Source organism: Miniopterus natalensis, chromosome 7 (assembly GCF_054644295.1).
Source record: "Miniopterus natalensis isolate mMinNat1 chromosome 7, mMinNat1.hap1, whole genome shotgun sequence".
NCBI classification, from domain to species: Eukaryota; Metazoa; Chordata; class Mammalia; order Chiroptera; family Miniopteridae; genus Miniopterus; species Miniopterus natalensis.
The window spans coordinates 5525542-5542234 of record NC_142087.1 but is presented as its reverse complement, the minus strand read 5'-3'; the positions used below and the strand labels follow the sequence as shown (position 1 = coordinate 5542234).

At 37.5% G+C, this 16693-nt stretch overlaps 1 protein-coding gene across 1 annotated transcript in view; it reads left to right on the top strand.

Annotated features, from left to right (window-relative positions):
- The window catches only part of STK4 (serine/threonine kinase 4), an 86163-nt gene that overhangs the window by 9280 nt on the left and 60190 nt on the right, over window positions 1-16693 (top strand). The window contains exons 3-8 of the mRNA XM_016204857.2: window positions 2649-2777; window positions 5068-5182; window positions 7678-7842; window positions 10811-10978; window positions 12798-12935; window positions 16035-16163. Coding sequence (XP_016060343.1) covers window positions 2649-2777; window positions 5068-5182; window positions 7678-7842; window positions 10811-10978; window positions 12798-12935; window positions 16035-16163 — 844 coding nt within the window. The remainder of the gene's footprint in view (window positions 1-2648; window positions 2778-5067; window positions 5183-7677; window positions 7843-10810; window positions 10979-12797; window positions 12936-16034; window positions 16164-16693) is intronic.

Sequence of the window (16693 nt, the reverse complement as noted above, 5' to 3'; positions counted from 1 at the left end):
TAGGAAATGGGCCTGGAGTGCATTCAGGTGTGGTCTCTCGAGGGGCAAAGCCCCCAAACTTCTAATACAAAATCTGGATGACCGGGCTGAGGGAACTATGAAACCATCATGATGTCATGGAGTGCTCATGACAGTGAGCATTATATAGAAGAAAATAATTCAAGATAAAAGGAAACTCATACAAGCAAATCCACAGCCATGAGAGAATCACCAGACCTAACAAATGGGAGAATTCACACCTGAGGAAGTAGAAATAATGGAGCAGTCTGGAAAGAGATTTAACATATTTGTTTATGATTTTCAAAAAGATAAAAGAAGGGAATAACATCCTTAAAAGAATACCAGATTATTTACACGATTAGTCAGCTCCATGAATAACAAAAAATTGGGAATCTATAAGAAAACAACAACTATTGTAGTTCTAAAGGCCTAATAAATTGGATAAACAGTAAACTAGAGAAGCTGAAAAGAGAATTTGTGAATTGGAAGAGAGAAGTGAAACCAATCACAAAATGCAGGACAGAAATACAGTGTTAGAAAACAGGAAGACAGCATGGATTCAGGAGGTCCAATACAGGTCCAAGAGGAATTTTAGAACGACATATTAGAAGAGATAAAGAGGAAATAAAGAGATAATGTTGAGACTTCTCCAGACTTGAAGAAAGACATATGCCTTCAGATTGAAGAAGTTTATGAAATGCCAAATAAATTGACTGCTAGTTAAATTATAGTAAAATGGTAGAATATTAAGGATGAAGAGGAAATCTTAAAAGCTATGTAGAGAGAGATTACCTGTGAAAAATGATAATCTGATGATAGCTGACTTCTGAACAGCAATAGAACCTGGAAAATTGCAGTAAAAATGCTGAGGGAAAGCTATTGTCAAAGAAGAATTCTGTGTCCAGCAAAACTCATTCCAAAATGAAGGTGAAATAAAGGCATTTTCACACATATAGGAATTAGCGTATCAAGAATAACTTTGGATAAAAGTGACAGAATACCCAACTAACAGTGGTGAATCAATAAGGGCATTTAATAACTAATAAATCTGGAGGTGAAAGATTCCAGAATGGTTAATTGACTTGAATAATGATTTGGCATTTGTGTAATTCTCATAGTTTCAAGATGACCACATTAGTTTCAAGCATCATGCCTCATATGACAGTAACCAAAGCAGGAAAGGAAGTAGCAAGTAAAAATGGGCCTTGTGTGCTTCTCTCTTACCTGGGAAGAAAGTCTTATCAGAAACCCTTCAGCAGAATTCCCCTCAAATTTCATTGTCCAGAACTAGATCATTGACTGAAGGAAATAAGATTGTTGTGGCTGGCTCGGACCACTGAGCTTTATCCCCTGGAACAAGGTGTTCCCCACCCCAACAAATCAGAGGATTACCTTAGCAAGGAAGAAGGGTCTTCTCCATGTGGTCAATGGTTGCTTTACTCTTATAAAAAAAAGTTTCTGTAACATTTAAGAGTCACAATACTAGTTTTGTCGACATGAGGGATTCTGATGGAGTGGAAATTTTTTATGTGTTTTGCATAGATTTTTAAAAAGACGTTGAAATGATTCTTGAGTACAGTTTTGGCAGCTTAGAGCACTTAGCTACTTTGATATAGGTCACACTGTTATTTTGATCTTTTCTTATCAAGAGAATATGAAGAAGCAGGTGTATTTGGGAAACATGAAAGACAGTTTTCTCATTATTTCACTGACAACCATCAGAATTGCAGTGAAGATACAGTCTATTTAAAATGATGATGGCATGTCATTTGACCATCACAACTGTCTTGTAAAATAGTTTGTGTTTTCATTTTACAGATGAGAAAATTGAGGTACAACAGGGTTAAAACTATCTGTAAATTTGGTGGTAGGACTTAAATCCTAGGTCTTTAGATTCTAAATCTAATACTCTTGTAGCCTCCAAATATAATGAATACATATGCTTTTTCTTTATTTTGGTAATAATCCCTTAGAAGACGGAGTAAAAGGCAAAAAGAATATGTGCTCTGTTCACCTGATACTGGCTTTAAAGAGACTTAGATCTTTAATTCATTTCTGTAGTGCTTTAAGCTTTATTGCAAGTAAGAGGAGCAAGGAATGAAAGAGTTCTTGGTACTAGAGTGAACACAAGGAAACAAAGACTTCCACTTCTGTGACCCAGTATAGATGTGGAGTGAGCATAGGCTTTGCATTCAGTCACAACTGGATTCAAATTCTGGACACTTACTTATCACTTACGTAACCTTGGCCAAGTCATGTATTCCCTCTAAGCTTTTTTACATTTACCTGTGAAAGAGATGATGACCCCTTCATTGTTGTTTGTAAGGATGAACTGAGATGATGCACAGCTTCTGGCAGACATCAGGCATTCAGTGGAGCTACTATAATAATTACTTCATGCTAACACATTTAGTAAAATTTAAGTGTCAAGTTTTTAAGAGGCAATTTTGTGGTAGTTCTCTTAATGGCAATTCCCCCCCCGCCCCCCCGCCAAGTACCTTAGCTATCTCAATTTTGCAAATATAGCTAAGTATATATGTATTAGGCACTTAGACATATAAATTAGAGTTGTAAGTTGCTTGTGTTTTACCACTTTTATGTCTTGGCTTGCTTTGACTTTATAAATGTTTTCCTTCCTCCAACTATAGGTCCTATGGCAGCGTATACAAAGCTATTCATAAAGAGACCGGTCAGGTTGTGGCTATTAAGCAAGTTCCTGTGGAATCAGACCTGCAGGAGATAATCAAAGAAATCTCTATAATGCAGCAATGTGACAGGTAAAGGCATGTGGTATTACTTTGGCGAGAACATGGTTTTGAATTTGCCGTGATTATTTAAATAGTTTGATGCCTAGAGTTGTATTTACTTAGATGTTTTGCAGACGAGAGAGCTTCATGGAATCACAATGAATGTTTTTTTTCCCCAGGGAAAAAACATGATGAAAAAGTTTGTGTTTTAGTAGCCAAACTTTTATAGTTTCTATTTCTGCGTAGTTTTTTGTTTTGTTTTTTCAGTAAGCCCTTTTCAAAACTAGGAAGAAGAGACAGAGAGGGAGAAGGTGGTGTGGGCTTTTTTTTTTTTAATGATATCTTACTTCCTATTGAGAAAACATTTCTACAGAGACAGTTAAGAAGAGAGAATTCAAATGCTTTTGGCTTTAGAACCCTTAGAATATACAGATCTGTTAAAAGAGAGTACTTATTTTTGTCTTGCTCTTCCTTTCTTTATATTTTTAAGAAATTTTTCAAGCTAAGAGTACTTAAGTATTTTATTTTTGAGGAACTAAGTTTGTCAAATGCTGTAGCAGGAAGTCAGGCAACATGCAACCGCAGAAAAGCACGTGGTTTGCCCTGAAGTTCCGTGACAGCATGGGTGGTCACAGTGATGGACCAGGCTTCCCCGGCACCGTTTAGATATGGGAGAAACACAGACTTAGGGGCAATGCCAGCCCTAGGGAGTTGAAAGGAGAGCAAGAAAGTTTGCACTTGAGGCCGCATTCGTTCTTCCGAAGCTCTTTTGATCAGCAGATCAACTTGGTACCTCCTGTTTCTTTTGTGAAGCTTCAGCATTAGGGCAGGGGGAGCTGCCTGCTAGGAAATTTGCCCAGGAGCCCTTAAGTCTCACAGACTCATAAATGCAGTCGTATCTCTTCTCCTTCCCTCCCTTTCTTTTATGCGCTATACGTTGCAGGTTACTCAACATGAGATAAAAACCTCTTATTTCTCAATTGGCTTGACCAGAATAAGGTAGCAGGGTTGATTTTCCTCCCCCATAAGATACATTATGGGAGCTCTTTCCAGTTGACATATTGGGACTTTGGCACTTTTGAGCAACTATGCAAGAGCTGTGTTTCAAACGGTATACAAATGTCTGTAATTAGAGAAGAGATATTTCGAAGAGCCTACTCTGTGCTAAGTACTGTAAGGAATACAAAGAAATACACGGCCGAGTTCTCACCCTGTGGGAGTAGGCTGATCGGACAGGCCAGTCATATAAATGTACAGGGAAATCTAGCTGAAAATACAAGATGCATAGAGTGTGTTCCGGCAGGAAGTACCTGGCAGTAAGTGCCTCGTAGCAGCTGTAAATACCCCAGGAATTTAGGGAAGGGGCGAGCAAGTGTGGTGATACGTACTTTAAGAGACTTACTCATCCATTTCTTCATTAATATTCACTGATGAGGGAGTTTTTCCTGCTGTCCTTGTCATTGGCATGTTTCCCAAGGATGAAGGGACTTGAAAGTGTGAGAGTTAATCCCAGTTGGTTTTAGCATCTTCAGTTATTATGCAACATTATTTAGCCCTGATAATAATCTAGCCAGTTAAAGCTCGTAGCTCTCAGATGGCAAATTATTTAATTTTAATGGGATGTTTGACTTTACTCTGAAATTCCTTGTTTGGTATCTCCCTTCATTGGGCTTGAAACCCCAAATTTTCCCTTTTTAATAGACTATAGTGGGTTTTTTGTGACTTCTTGGAAAAATTCAAATAAAAAGAAGGAAATAAAGTCACTTTTCCCTTTGGAGAAATAATTATTGTTAACTACTTGGTATACGTATCCTTCCATCTCTCTTTTTGGAGCTTCACTATGCTTACTATTATATAATCTCCCATCTGTGTGTGTGTGAGAGAGAGAGAGAACAGGAAATCTCATGCTTTATCAAGTATTCTGTAACATTTTCCATGGATTCGTGGTTATTTCATTATATGTATATATCATCATTTTTTAACTAAACTCTAATGTTTGACATTTAGATGGTATCTACATTTTCAGTTTTATAAACGGTACTATAATGGTAATCATTTCTTTTTGAATATCTAACTTATTTTTTTAGAATGAATTGTAGACTTAGAAATGCTGGGTTAAAGGACCCATACATTTTTTCCACTTTTGTTATTTACTGCCCTCCAGAAAAGTTATACTAGTTTACATTCTTATCAGGAAGGTGTCCATTTTAACCATAAATATGAATACTTGTTCTTTTGAGCAGAGAAATTTTTCAGGTGTATAACAGCATGAGATGTTTGTAGACTTTCCCACTAATTTGTATTGTCTCTCTCTCTCTAGTCCTCATGTAGTCAAATATTACGGCAGTTATTTTAAGAACACAGACTTGTGGATCGTTATGGAGTACTGTGGGGCTGGTTCCGTATCTGATATCATTCGATTACGAAATAAAACAGTAAGTATACTTTCTAGAATATTGCCACTGAGCTAGTCTCTAGAACCATCTTCTTTTTTCTGCCTCTTATTATGTGCACTCTGGCAGAGGTGACTGTCAGATTTTCCCCTTTCCATGGTGGTTCCTTTCCCCTCCTTGCTCTTTGATGTCTCTTAAATGCGACAGTTTTGACAACAATTCAATCTAATGATACTTATATACTTTGCTTATTTCGTATTAGGAAAAAAATGACTATCCAGTCCTTAAGCAATAAATTTTAAATGTTTCAATTTGGGTTTAGTTTTCTTCTCCTTCCCACAATGTTCACAGATTAACTTCCTCTATATCCTATTAATCAGAGAATACTTTCTGTGAAAGATGATTTGCTGTTACTATGATTGCATGATAATCACTAGCCACATATGGTTATTGAGGACTTGAAATATGGCTTGTCTGAATTGAGATATGTTGTAAGTATAAAATATACACCAGATTTGGAAGAATTATTACAGAAAAGGAATGTAGAAAATTTTTAAATTTTTATATTAAACTCATGTTGGAATGATAATAGTTTAGATACATATGGTTAAGTAAAATATATTATCAGAATTAATTTTGCTTGCTATTTTTTTGGTTTTTAAATTTGGCTACTAGAAAATTAAAAGTTGTACTTGTGGCTCACAAATATTTCTTTGGGCAGCAATACTATAGTGATTGGCTCAGCTGTTTAGAATAAGGAGCCAGGAAGCAAGTGATGAGCTTTGTTCCCTTTGGCCACAGAAGGTACCACAAATTTTAGCTTGCTACCCTGCAATAGTGCTTGCTTGGACTTCAGTGCAAGCTGTATCATTTATTAGCTCTGTGACTTTTGGCACAAATTACTTAATTTGTGCTTCAGCTTCATCTAGAAAATGGTGATGATAATAATAGTACATACCTCATTTGATTATTATAAGGATTAAATGATATTACAAAATTGTTGGCTAGTATAGATGAAATGCTTTGTAATTGTTAGTGATTTTTAATGTTATTAGCATAGTGCCTGGCTCATAATAGATGCTTCTTAAATATTTGTTGATGGGTTGATAGTGTAGTAGTTACTGGGTCCTGACATGCCTTATTTCATTTTTATGACACTCTTGAAGAAAAGTGATATTTTTATTTCATAGACTGAGAAACTGAGAAATAAAAGAAGACTAAGAGAAGTTTGATAACTAGGTTAAATCACAGCTGAAAAATAGAGACAAGAGTAAAAGGCCTTTCTATTCCTGTATTTTTTTGCACCACAATGTGCTCCCTTCTGATTGTGAGTTATTTGTCATAAGGGGAACTGAGTGAGAACTTGTGGCTTGATTTTGTTTAGGACCAGGACTGATCAGATATGTCAGTCTCCAGCATTTTATGTTTTTTTCAGGACCCTACTGTGTGTCAGGTGGCTTTCTTGGTGCTAGGGATACAGTAGTAGACAGATCGAAGACATTTTTAAATGCAGTGTATGTTTCCAATAGGGAAGGCATTACATAAATAGGTGCACAAATAATGTATAATATGTTAGATGGTAATAATGCTGCACTGACCAATAAGGTAGGATAAAGGAATAGAGAATGAATGGCCTAGGAATGGAGGGAGCAAGGGAAGGCCTCTCTGGTTTTCTGATGAGGTAACGTGAGAGACAGACACAGTGAAGTGAGGGGGCAAGTCATACAGAAATCTGGATGAAGAGCATTGTAGGCAGAGAGAACAGCTGGTGAAAAGGCCCAGAAGTGGGAGTGTGCTGAGAGTGTTCGAGGAACATCAAGGAAGCCTAGATGGCGAGGTAGAAAGTGGTAGAAGCTGAAGGTAGCTGGGAACCAGGTCATGTAAGACCTTGATGAGGACTGGCTTTAATTTGTAGTGACTTAGGAAGCCATTGGGATTTTGAGTGGATCTGGCTTACATTTTAAAAGGTTCTTTATGGCTTCTGTGTGGAAAATACATTGTAGAGGGTCAAGGGCAGAAACAATGAGACCTGTTAGGAAATTATTAGAATAGTTCAGGCAGGACATGGTGGTAGCTTGGACCAGGATGATTACAAAGAATATGTTTGAATACATTTTGAAGACAGGAAAGCCAAGGATGACATCAAGGTTTTTGGCCAAAACAACTGGAAGAATGAAATTGCCTTTTACTGAGAGAAGAGACTGGGAAGACTAGAATAGGTTGGATGGGTGGTAAGGAGAGGAGTAGGCTGGTGGCAGAAATAAAGAATCTGAGTTTGACATGTTTATAATACTTGTTAGGTATTCATTAGAGATGTTGTGTAGGCAGATGTATGAATCTCATGTTTGGGAAGTGATCTGGGCTGGAAATATAACTTTGGGAGTGTAGCAATGGTAGTATAAGCTATCAAATGCTGTTTACATGTTGAGTTAGATCTTATATTTATATTGTAGGAAAGGAGTTTGAATCTTTTTTCCTCCCTTTTTCGAATGTGCTGATATAAACTGATGGAATTTTGACTTCTCATTCTTTTTTAGTTAACAGAAGATGAAATAGCTACAATATTACAATCAACGCTTAAGGGCCTGGAATACCTTCATTTTATGAGAAAAATACACCGAGATATCAAGGCAGGAAATATTTTGTTAAACACCGAAGGACATGCAAAACTTGCAGATTTTGGGGTAGCAGGTCAGCTTACAGTAAGTAAAAATGTTACTTGTTGCCCTGGCCAGTGTTGCTCAGTGGTTAGAGCGTCAGCTTGCGCACTGAAGGGTTAAGGGTTCGATTCCTGGTCAAGGGTACGTACCTGGGTTGCAGGTTTGTTCCTCTGCCCTGGTTGGGCACGTGTGGGAGGCAACCAATCCATGTGTCTCTCTCACATTGATGTTTCTCTCTCTCTCTCTTTTCCCCTCCCCCTCCCTCCCTCCCTTCTACTCTCTTTAAAAATCAGTGGAAAAAGTATCCTTGGGTGAGGATTAACAACAACAACAAAAAAATGTTACTTGTACTGGTAACTTTCAGCTGTCCTGAGAAGGAAATCCTTATTTATTTTTAAAATATAATACTTGATTTAATTGCATTAGTAAAAAAAAATCATAGAATGTACCAATAGGTTATCAAAGAGCTAGTAGATTATTTTAGATCCTTTCCTGGAGTTCAGGTCCCATAGTCTAACTTTAGTTAACTTTGATAAAAATAAAATATAAAACAAGAAATGACAGAGTAGAAGTTTAAATTCTATTGGGCTGCATCCTTATATTTATAAAAGGAAGAAAAATTAAATGCAAACTGCTTTACTTGAGCAAGACATCTAGGTAGCAGTTGGCAGTTACTGAAAACACTGTCCCCATTCAGTTCCAGGGCACAGTCTCTTGGTTCTCCTTCTGCCTCACCAGTGCCTGGCAACGCAGAAACCCGTGTTTTCAAAACAGGAAGTCTAGAGTTGTCCGCTTTTGTAAAATATATAAGTATATGTGAAATATATGTAGAAAAATAAGAACAGTTCTGGACAGGTGTATACTAAAATTTGCAACAAAGTTATATATCAAACAGTTTTCTTGAATGGTAGACTATATAGATATATTTTGTTTGTTTGCTTTTTAGAGCTGATATTATGTTTTAATTTATTTTTTATTTTAAATCTACCTGGAACATGTTAATCTGTTTCTGGACTTAATATTTTCCACTGACCTAGTTGGTTTAGTATCCTCTTGTTACTCTTAGTTTTCAAAAGATTTATGGTTATCCAAATATTCATTTCTAGTTGTAATCCTTGAAAACAATTTTGACTACCACCGTTTGAAAATACCCCTGCAGATTTCAAGTTTCAGAGCAAAGGAAATGACTAAGCAGTAAGATAGTTCCTGTGTTAATTTTTTATGTAGGACTGAAAAAGTGAGATCGATATAAAAATATTACCTATCATTTGCTCCTGACTGGCATAACCTAACTTAAGCTACAAGCATTTCAGAAGGAACGTGGATGATGATTTTGGAAAGTCCTGTTACATACTTAGTTGTTTAAAATCCTTCTCTTTCTAAAATATAAGAATTCTAGAAAGATTCTCTTTCATTAGGTCCATGCCACTCTGGGGAAGTATGTAAGTAGTTATTTGCCCATGTGTACTATATTTATATATACTGCTTTAATCCCCAAACTGAGACTTTACATATATGTATATATTATGTAAAAATATACAGTGGTACCTCGGTTTCCGAATGTAATCCGTTCCGGAAGCCCATTCGAGTTCTGAAATGTTCGAAAACCGAGGGCTCAGCAGCCGACAGCTGGGCCTCAGGATCTTGCCCTTAGTGGAAGCCATGTGGCATGTTCGACTTCTGAGAAGCGTTGAAAACTGAAGCATTTACTGCCGGGTTTACGATGCTCGTAACCCGAAATGTTCGTCAATGGAGACATTCGAAAACCGAGGTACCACTGTATGTATACATTATGTAAAATGTGTATTATTTAAAATTATATATATACATGCATATATGCATATATAATTTTCTTTTTTTAATTTTCTGATTGCACATGTAATACATGCTCATGTAAACCATAGTGTGTTACAGAAGTATATGGGGTGGAAAGCAGTCCTTAGTAATTCTAACTTCTAGATATAATTGATGTTAATAATTGGGTGCATGTTACTTGAGATTTTTCTTTTTTTTTTTTTTTGCTATCCATATAACAACAGTATTTATTATTACTAGTTGTTTCATTATTTTTCTTTTACAAAAACAGGCTATATTATATCTAATTTTGTAACCTGTTTTTTTTGCTTCACAATATACCTTGTACATTTTTTACATGCCAGAAAAATGTATTTATCTCTCTCTTTTTAAAAAAAATGTATTTTTATTGACTTCAGAGCAAGGAAGGGAGAGGGAGAGAGAGCGAGAAACATCAGTGATGAAAGTTGTTGATCGGCTGCCTCCTGCACACCCCCTGCTGGGGATCGAGCCCGCAACCCGGGCATGTGCCCTGACCAGGAATCGAACCGCGATCTCCTGGATCATAGGTCGATGCTCAACCACTGAGCCATGCCAGCCAAGATCTCTCTTTTTTTTAATGTGGTATTTCATTGTATGGATATTTATTGTTTTTAACTTCCCTCTTTTAGATGGTCATTTGGGTTATTTCCTTTTTCTTCCCATATTACAAATATTCCTACAATACTTGTGCACACAGAGTGGGACAAAAGTAGGCTTTTATAGTTGTTCATTTGGAAAATTATACAATAATAAATAACACAAGAGTAAACTCTGTCTTTCATGTACTCACAACAGTAAACCTACCTCCCCCCTGTATATTGTGGGGTACCTACACATAAGATACATCTCCAGAAATAGATTTGAATCAAAGGATATAGGCATTTAAGTTTAATAAATAATGCCAAATTGCTTACTGAATGCTGTACCAGTGTATTTTGGTGCATAATTTTTAAGCTCTTGTCAACACTAGTTATTAGTAATCTTTTTAATTTTTGTCAATCTTATTTTAGTGGTTTATTAATTGATTGTTATTTTTTTGTGTTTTAGTAACTGACTGAGAATCTTTTGTCTCTAGGTCGTTTGAATTTTTTTGTGTGACTTGCTTGGTCATGCCTTGAGTATAGTCTTTGTCATAATAGTTTTAATGCTTAGTATTCTCTCCCTTCTATTTTAGGATACCATGGCCAAGCGAAATACAGTAATAGGAACACCATTTTGGATGGCTCCAGAAGTGATTCAGGAAATTGGGTACAACTGTGTGGCAGACATCTGGTCATTGGGAATAACTGCCATAGAAATGGCTGAAGGGAAGCCCCCATATGCCGATATCCATCCAATGAGGGTAAGGAAGTGGATGGGAAACCAGTGGGTGGTTAGTTATTGGTCATCATTAGAAAGTTAGTTAAATGACTTACTTGGTTAGGTACCAAATGATAAATGGATTAATTATATATTATTAAGTGTCAGTCTAGACTCCAGATGATACACTTCCACTAGTTGTAGTCTCTAATTAAAGTATAACTTACCCCTCATCATTCCAGAAGCTGTGTATCGATAGCCCTAGGCAGGACATGGGCCACAGAAATGCTTGGTTTGATTTGTGCAATGTATATTTTTTTAGTTTCAGTGCTCACATTTTAATATAGCAGCACTGACTGGCACTGAGTAGTGGTTTTCTCCTGTGGCTTTCTACTCTTATCAGTCTCCACGATTTCTTTTTTACCAAGTACCAGTTGTCACTTACTGCAGTGTTTTCTCTAATGTTTGTCTTATAGTAGTGGTAAGAGGAAAGCAAACTATTTTTTTGAACTCATGTCACTAGTACCCAGCCTGGTTTATGTTGTCTTTTTCCTGCCTTGCCCTTGCATGTATTTAAAATTGTAAGTTCTGGTTCGTAGATCACCAGCCTCTCTTCATCTGGAGGCTCTACTTGCCAACCTCCATCTACTTCTAGAGTGTTAAGAACCCATAGGTTTACTCTCCACTGAAACACCCTAAGGGGGTTTCCAGGCTTTACTACCACCCCCCTCCCAGGACCCCTCACCACAGCACTGTTACAAGACTTCGACCCTTCCTCGGGGACTTTATATTCTTCATACCTCCCAACCCAGCTCCTCCTCTTCTCTGATTAATTAGTTCTCCTATTGAAAGACTTAATAGTTTTTTTAAAAAGTATTCATGGGCCCGAAGATAAACTTCCCTCTTTTGGGAAGGGCAGAAGTGGAGAAGGGTAGGATGATTTACTGGTTATATTTTTAGATTTAAAGACTATAATTTAAGCTGATTATTGCAAAGAGTTTTGTGTGTTTTTTTTGTTTGTTTTTTAACTGTGGCTCTTTTATTTGAAACTCAATAAGTAATAGTTTTTTGATTTTTTTTAACTAACTGCAATGTAATGGGCCAATTTTCCCCCAAGTATGTTGAATTGTCTTGGCTTAGAAGTGATTGAATCCCTTGTGACTTTGGGGACTTCTGAGTTTATGGTCTCCTTGCAGTAACTGCTTACAGCCAGTAGTGGTGGTAACCTTCAGGGAGGAGGGAAATTTGATAGCTGTGGGGCTGAGATTTTATCTTCAGGATATTGATGCTCTTAGGTCTTGCCTTTTCACTTTGAACGACAATGTACCGTGGTTAACAGAAATTTTAAAAAGCTTGGTGGGCTCTGGCTGGTGTGGCTAAGTTGGTTGGGAGTCAACCCATGTACCAAAAGGTTGCCAGTTTGACTCCCAGTCAGGTCACATGTCTGGGCTTTGGGCTGCATCCCTGGTAGGGGGCCTGCAGGAGGTAGCCAATCAATGTTTTATTGTCACATTGATGTTTCTCTCTCTCTCTCTCTCTCCCTCCCTCCCTCCTTCCCTCCCTCTCCATTGCTCTCTCTCTAAAAATCAATTTTTAAAAATCTTTAGGAAAAAAAGCTTGGATATTGTGAGGTTTTGGGGAACAAGGGGGAGAAGAAGAGGGAAGGGGAGGGAGAGGGCGAGTTATATCATGTCCTTTAATTGTCACACTTCTTACTTTAAGTACTTAGACTTGTGGAATTTGGGTGGGCTGTTCAGTGGATAAGAGAAAAATCATTTTATCAAACTTCAAATATATTTCTAGTTACTTTTTTATTAGAGCATCACTTTTATTTTACCAAATCTTTTTTTTTTTTTAACCAGGCAATCTTTATGATTCCTACCAACCCTCCTCCCACATTCCGAAAGCCAGAACTGTGGTCAGATAACTTCATGGATTTTGTGAAGCAGTGTCTTGTAAAGAGCCCTGAGCAGAGAGCCACAGCCACTCAACTCCTACAGGTATGAATCACTTGAGGTGCTCCCTCTGTATTTTGTTCACATGCCAACCAAAACATGCTGTTAACCCACCTACGTGGAGATGGTAAAGAAGTATAAGACATTTCTTGCTCCTCAGGAGGTTTGGATCTAACTGAGTAGAAAAGAATGTTAAATCATTGAACAAGACAATATGGCAAAAAAATACAAGGCTCTGTGGGATTAGAGAATGGAAATTGACATTTAGTGAGTACCTGCTGTGTGCTGGGTACTTTCACATGTTATATCATTTAATCATTGCATAGACCCTGTGAGGGATGGATATTATTTCATTTTTGTAGGTGAGAAAATGGAAGCTTAGAGAGGTTAGCTCATTTTGAGATACTCAGCTGGTAAAAGCAGAGCTGAGATTAGAACCTAGGTCTTTCTTATTCCAAAGCAGGAGTGCCACCCAATTCTGGCAAAGAACTGAGATTAATAGTAGGTGCTATTATAGCTCAGGGTGGAAGGAGGCCACTTTGGATTGGAGATACCAGGAATGCTTTCCTAGAGGAGGTACTCTCTGCCTGGACCTTGAAGGATGTGTGGGATTTGGCAGGAAGTGTGCTCAGTGATTAGGAGCTGGGATTCTGGAGTTCAGACTGCCCAGGTTTGAATCCCGACTCCCTGTTTACTAACTTTATGACCTTAGGCAAGTAACATAGACTCTCTGTTATGTTAATTTTCTTATTTATAAAATGGAGATAAAGTACCTGTCTCATAAGTTGTGATAGTTGAGTGGTATGTGTAACTTTGAACAATGCTTTACACGTATTAAAGATAGTATGGGATGGATTTGATAAATATTTGCTGTTACATTGGGCTAGGCCAGTGGTCTTCAACCATATCGACTCCATATATACAGGGTGTCCCAAAAAATATATATACACACTTTAACAGCTGATAGCTCAATTTTGAAAATGAAATGTATTTTAATAAACTCTGCCTTTATAATTATTCAAAGTGTGTGTGTACATTTTTGGGGGACACCCTATAGATATATATATGTATTTTTTAACACTCATTACTTCTGGAATGAAACTCATGGAAAATAAACCTATTTATGCCCGTAATTTAAAAAGAATCAGTATAATGTCTATGATATTATGGAGACATATAAAGATAATAATTTATAATAAAATAATATATTTGTCAATATAGAAGTGGTCCAGCCTTACACAACTTACAGACATAATGAAGTAGTTAGAGACCTGTACTTGTCTTCGTGAAAGAATTTAGATTTAAGTGCAGTAACAAGAACAGAAACCATTCTATTCACGAAATACAGGAATATGAATGGGTGGGCACTTGCATAAAACTAATGGTAATAGCAGACCAGACTTATATGTGATAAGAGGAGGGAAATGATTTTACAAGCTTTCCAAGTGGAGACAACAGGAAATATAATATTCTTGCAAACAAGCTGGGTCTTATTTCTAAGTGTAGTGGAAAATTCTTTTCCTGCCTGGCTGGGGCACTGATAAAGTTTTATGGAAAAGGATATCTCCTGTATTGTGAACTCACTACATGTTGAGGCATACTTTCAATCTATAAAGTATTTACAAAGAACTTGGAGACCATATCCTTTGATGGGTGGTAGAGAATAGAGAATGGATTACAAAGAGAGACTCTGGAGACAACATCAGAATAAGTTTGGAAAACAATAGGCACCACCCCCCAAAGAATTTTCACATGTAACTTTCACATAGATTTCTTACAGTTGTGCTACAAACAACAAAAATGTAAGATGGCATTAATATTTATTTATTTTCTTTTAAAAAATTAAGTTTATTGGGGTGGCATTAGTTAATAGGATTGTATAGGTTTCAAGTGTACATTTCTGTGATACAATATCTGTATATTATACTGTGTCTCCACTACCCAAAATCAAAACATTTTCAGTCACCATATATTAGGCCCTCTCTTCCCTCCGCCCTATCACACGCCCTTCTCTCGTGTAACCACCACACTGTTGTCTGTGCCCATGAGTTTCAGTTTCATATTTCACTTAGCATAATATTCTCATGTAGTCACAAGTGGCAGTATTTTGTTTTTTCTTATGGCTGAGTATTCCATCGTATGTATGTGCCACATTCTCTTTATCCAATCCCCCATTGAAGGATATTTTGGTTGTTGGTTTTAATATTAAAAAAACTTCATTTTGCCCAGCTGGCATGGCTTGGCAGTTGAGCATCAACCTATGACCCAGGAGATCTGGGTTCAATTCCCGGCAGGGGGAGTGCAGGAAGCAGCCAATCAGTGACTCTCTCTCATCACTGATGTTTCTATCTATCTCTCCCTTCCTCTCTGTGAAATTAATGAAAATATATTAAATAAATAAAATTTAAAAACTTCATTTTTAGAAATGAAATTCAGCAATATTCCTGTGTTTCAAGTGTCTTTGTGACTAGTTTTAAGTATTTCTGCGGTAACTACACTTTTACACTAAATTTGTTTTTACCTAAATACATAGTCAGAAATGCTGTAGTACATTGAATAGAAAGAATAAGCAGGGTAAGTTAATCAGTAATTTCTAAACAGTGTCTTTATTTCATTTAAGCCCCCACTCCAAGCTTACCTCCCAAATTACTAGATCATTTGCTTATCCCTGGAAAAAGTTTTCAGTATTAGTTACCAGAGCGTACATGTACTCTGAGACATTGAAAGGTGTGCGGAATGTGCTACAGTGTGGTGTTGTGCGGAGTGTTCCACTTTGTAGGATTGTAGTGCCCCTGCCTCCCCTCCCCTCCCATGCTGTTTGTATTCTTCAAGCATTGTAACTATACGCTCCCAACACTACAAAACTTCCTCCAGGAGGTGATACCACCCTGTTGCGAATCTCTAGATTTGGCAGAGAGAAAGAGAGGAGACAATTCCAACCAGGCCAAAAGAGATGGGCGAAGGCTGAATGTGCATCTGCTCAGTTATAAAGCAAGTGTGGTTTAGTCTTTGTCCAAAGCAGAATAAGAAAGATTAGATTCAATGACTGATTTAACAAATATCAGTTACCTGCTGTGTGCCAGGCACTGTTTTGGCACTGGTACATATAAACTGTCCTCAGCATCTGTCGCTTTCTTGTTTAAGCACCCATTTGTCAAGAGTGCCAAAGGAGTGTCTATACTGCGGGACTTAATTAACGAAGCAATGGATGTGAAATTGAAACGCCAGGAAGCCCAGCAGCGGGAAGTGGACCAGGAGGATGAAGAAAACTCAGTGAGTGGCAGGCCTGGTTTGGGGCCTCAGGCATTAATGCTTGTTATTCTGATTGCCAAGCCGCCGGGTAAGATGTGTAGGTGTGGGATCAGCCTGGAGCTGGAGACTCCTCTTACATGTGTCTGTCCTGTCCTTGACCAAGGCTCTCCAGAGGCTGGCTTCTTCTGTGCGTGCTCTTCTCACAGTGCTTCCTAAGATACTTTCAAATTTTACCTTTTATTCGGTGTAACTTTTTTATTCGGGAAAGAGAACGCTCAAGTCTGAGACTTGGTTTTTCCGTGTCCTTTTGGGGAATCAAGGATTCATACTAAATATGTAGATTTTACACTTAGAGACTCCCCCACAACCCTGAGATTCCAAGAGTGTGCACCTGAGCTCCTTAGATCTATGTTGCAAAACTATTAAGAAGGGGAGAGGGAGTGGGCCCTTTAGGGTTAGACACACTACTCTTACGTGGCTAAATTTATGTTCTTGGCTTAAATAAGTGCTCTCAGTTCTACAAAGTGGATTGAGAACCTGAGTAAGTGTCA